At 39.0% G+C, this 2,935-nt stretch overlaps 1 protein-coding gene across 2 annotated transcripts; it reads right to left on the reverse strand.

Moving 5' to 3' along the window:
- Nucleotides 1-593: 593 nt before the first annotated feature.
- Nucleotides 594-2,722, reverse strand: LOC133878189 (uncharacterized). 2 transcript variants are annotated; one of them, XM_062316703.1, is made up of 2 exons: nt 2,585-2,722; nt 594-2,464 (listed from the first exon to the last, which is right to left on the reverse strand). In XM_062316703.1, exon 2 carries the CDS (start codon nt 2,405-2,407, stop codon nt 737-739), a length of 1,671 nt encoding a protein of 556 aa, XP_062172687.1. In that variant the 5' UTR covers nt 2,408-2,464; nt 2,585-2,722; the 3' UTR covers nt 594-736. The 2 variants fall into 2 exon arrangements, with proteins under 2 accessions (XP_062172687.1, XP_062172686.1); XM_062316702.1 differs by having other exon boundaries at nt 2,608-2,719.
- Between the last annotated feature and the right edge of the window lie 213 nt (nt 2,723-2,935).

The raw sequence follows: 2,935 nt of genomic DNA on the forward strand, positions 1-2,935 counted from the left end.
AATATAATTTATTATTTTTTTTTTATTTTTAATAACAAGGAGAAAAGAGAAATGGAATGAAGTCACAACACATAAGAGAAATTTTAAGAAGAAGAGGTAGACACAGGCAATTTTACCAACTTAATCCAATAAATCTCTTCAAAGGCCTATCTCTTGAAAAGAGGAGCTTATAAGGTATGAGTTTTAAAATTCCAAATGGGTAGTCAATATATGACTAAAATGCATAAGAGAATATTCCCTAAATTCATTGAATACCACATGCACATTTCCTCTTCAATTCTCAATATATTATTATATTGTACGTGTTGCTAATTCCAAGCTAGAAAATTGCAAAGATTGAGAATAGTAATTATGGGTTGGCAAATAAAGGCATCCTCTTTTTAATTCAATATACAATGATTTTATGCAACGAGAAAATGTGTAGTTTACATCAATCGATTCCCTGGATATGTCAAGGATGACGAGAGTTGTATGAAATTACCCCTCTACCAATCATACCCAAATTCTTATGTCGACAGATGTATATTTTTATTTTTATTTTTACTTTTTAAAGAAAAAGCAGATAGGGAAGCAGAAGACAGAAAGGGAAGCAGAAGTTTAATCCAATAAATGGTACCTAATGAAATAAATTACACGACTATGACCAGGTACTCTCTAATTAACACAAACACAAATACAAATGTAAGCTAGCTAGTGCAGCTAACTACCAAAAAAAAAAAAACGTCTCTAACCAGCACTAAGAGATAATGATTTTATCACTTAATTTCTTTCTACAATTAATGCCCCAATGAACGCTGAATTTGCATTGCTTACAGGTTAGGGCCACGTCTCCATCAAAAGCTTCACCGCAGGCATCACATGAAAGAGAGACCTTAGTTTTCCATTCAAAAGTGAGAGGGTGTTGATGATCATTTAAAATAAAACTTCTTCCATACTTGATGTAAGGATTCCGCCCAACTACGCACCGAGTATGAGCAGCAAAGTTACATTGTATGCAGCAGTAGAACCAATGATTTGCATTTCTTTCTTCTTCGCAAATTAGACAATAATATTTTTCAGAATCATCAATTTCTGCAGTAATACCGTGAGTGAGGGAGAGGGGATGCGGGTGATAGTCATACTTAGCTTTGAGAGGGAGTGTTGCACATTCAAAACCCAAGGCAAAATTGCATTTAGTGCATACAAATACACCGTCGTGGGGCCTATTACAATTTCTGCACTTATTCCACCCATCACAAGCATTGCAGTTTTCGACAGAACTGATAGCATGATTGAGGGAGTGTTGGTGAACTTCATGCTTAAAGGATTTTGGAATCGAACAACATTGAATGTCAAAACTGTAGTTACATCCGTGACATGTATAAGTGAAGCCATGGCTATAACCACCACAATAATTACAATATACGATGCCATCAATGCAGTTTCCCCTTGCGGAGAGGGTAAGCGGATGTGGATGACTTGGGTGTAGCTTCTTTAAGGGTAGTCGAGCGCATGTGCTGTGGAGAAAGTAATTGCATTGCTCACAACTATAAAATGGGACAGAAATTGATTGCACACAACCTTCACAGAGCTTATGATCATGAACCTCAACTTCGTTGCGGCTAATGATTAAGATGCATTCATGATTGAAATGGTGGAGCTCATCACATTCTTCAACCTCTTCAAAGTCGATATCCTCAATGAGATCTATGCTCGAGTCTAAGGTCTTACTTGGAAAAGAAAGATTTTTGCCTACGCATTCCAAGTGGGATACGAAATCACATTGTTGACAATAATAACCAGCATACTTGAGGTTGACCTTTTTATAGCAAAGCTTACAGAATACATCGTCGTGCTCCTTCATAATCACTTGACCGAGTGAATAGATGAGAGTGAGCAAGTGGCGATCTGCCGAAATTTGGATGGTACGTGGCTTCACAGCACATAGAGTGTGAGCCAAGTGTCGACAAATGAGACATACATGGGCCGGCTGGGCGGCGGTGCTGCAATCCTCACCACAGAGTTTACAAGTGAACTGAATTTGCTGAAAGATGGGAACGAATTCATGTTGGTGACAGGCGTCAAGTTTAGTTGGCCAAATGGAAGCACATTCGATATCGAGGACGAAATTGCAACTATTGCAGTCGTAGGCGAAGAATCTTTCGCAAAACTTAAGGCAGGCATCACAAAATCTAAAATTCTTTGATGGCGCTTTGAGAAGGAGGGTGTGGTTTGGATGCAAAGGGTGGTGTTGTATCTCACGGGGTAACTCGGCGCATGACTTGTGGAGGAAGAATTTGCAGGGAGAGCATTTGTAGGCAGGACCACATGATACTGATTTATCGCACCCGGAGCAAACAACTTCATTTTCTAACTCTTCCACCAACATCAAGGGGTGCTCTTCGTGGCTAAAATGTTGGATCTCCATCTCTCTCAAAATTTCTCCCGATTATCTGCCTCTTCCTGTTTTTTCTAACTCTGCAAGCTTTAGAACGAGCTTAATTTAGTCGTGAACAAAAAACAACAAAGAAGAAAAGAGGAAATGAGAGCAAACAAGCACAGATAGAGCTAAACCCATGAGTTTTTTCTTGAAGCTAAATGTTACCGTAAAATCTTGAGAAGGCTCACCGGAAACTGAACGTAACCGAGATCGGTAGATTGAGCAGACCCCCAATGAAAAAAAAAAACCCAAAGCAGAGAGGAGCGAGGGGCAGGCGGGCAGCTGTGCGTGATCCGTAAATTGTAATAATGAAGAATCACTCAGACTTTGGTGGAGCAAGTCCTTTTTCTATTTCAGAGTTGTGGGACCATTGTGACAAAAACCAATCTTGATGCCAGCTGGTTGGCCTTGCTTGGTCGAGCTGTGAAAATGTTCGATCGTTAATTATATTCGCATATGCAAAATACAATTTTTAATATCGGTATCCATATTCGTATTCGAATTATATGATTATGA

The sequence above is a fragment of the Alnus glutinosa genome, chromosome 9 (assembly GCF_958979055.1).
Source record: "Alnus glutinosa chromosome 9, dhAlnGlut1.1, whole genome shotgun sequence".
Lineage (NCBI taxonomy): Eukaryota > Viridiplantae > Streptophyta > Magnoliopsida > Fagales > Betulaceae > Alnus > Alnus glutinosa.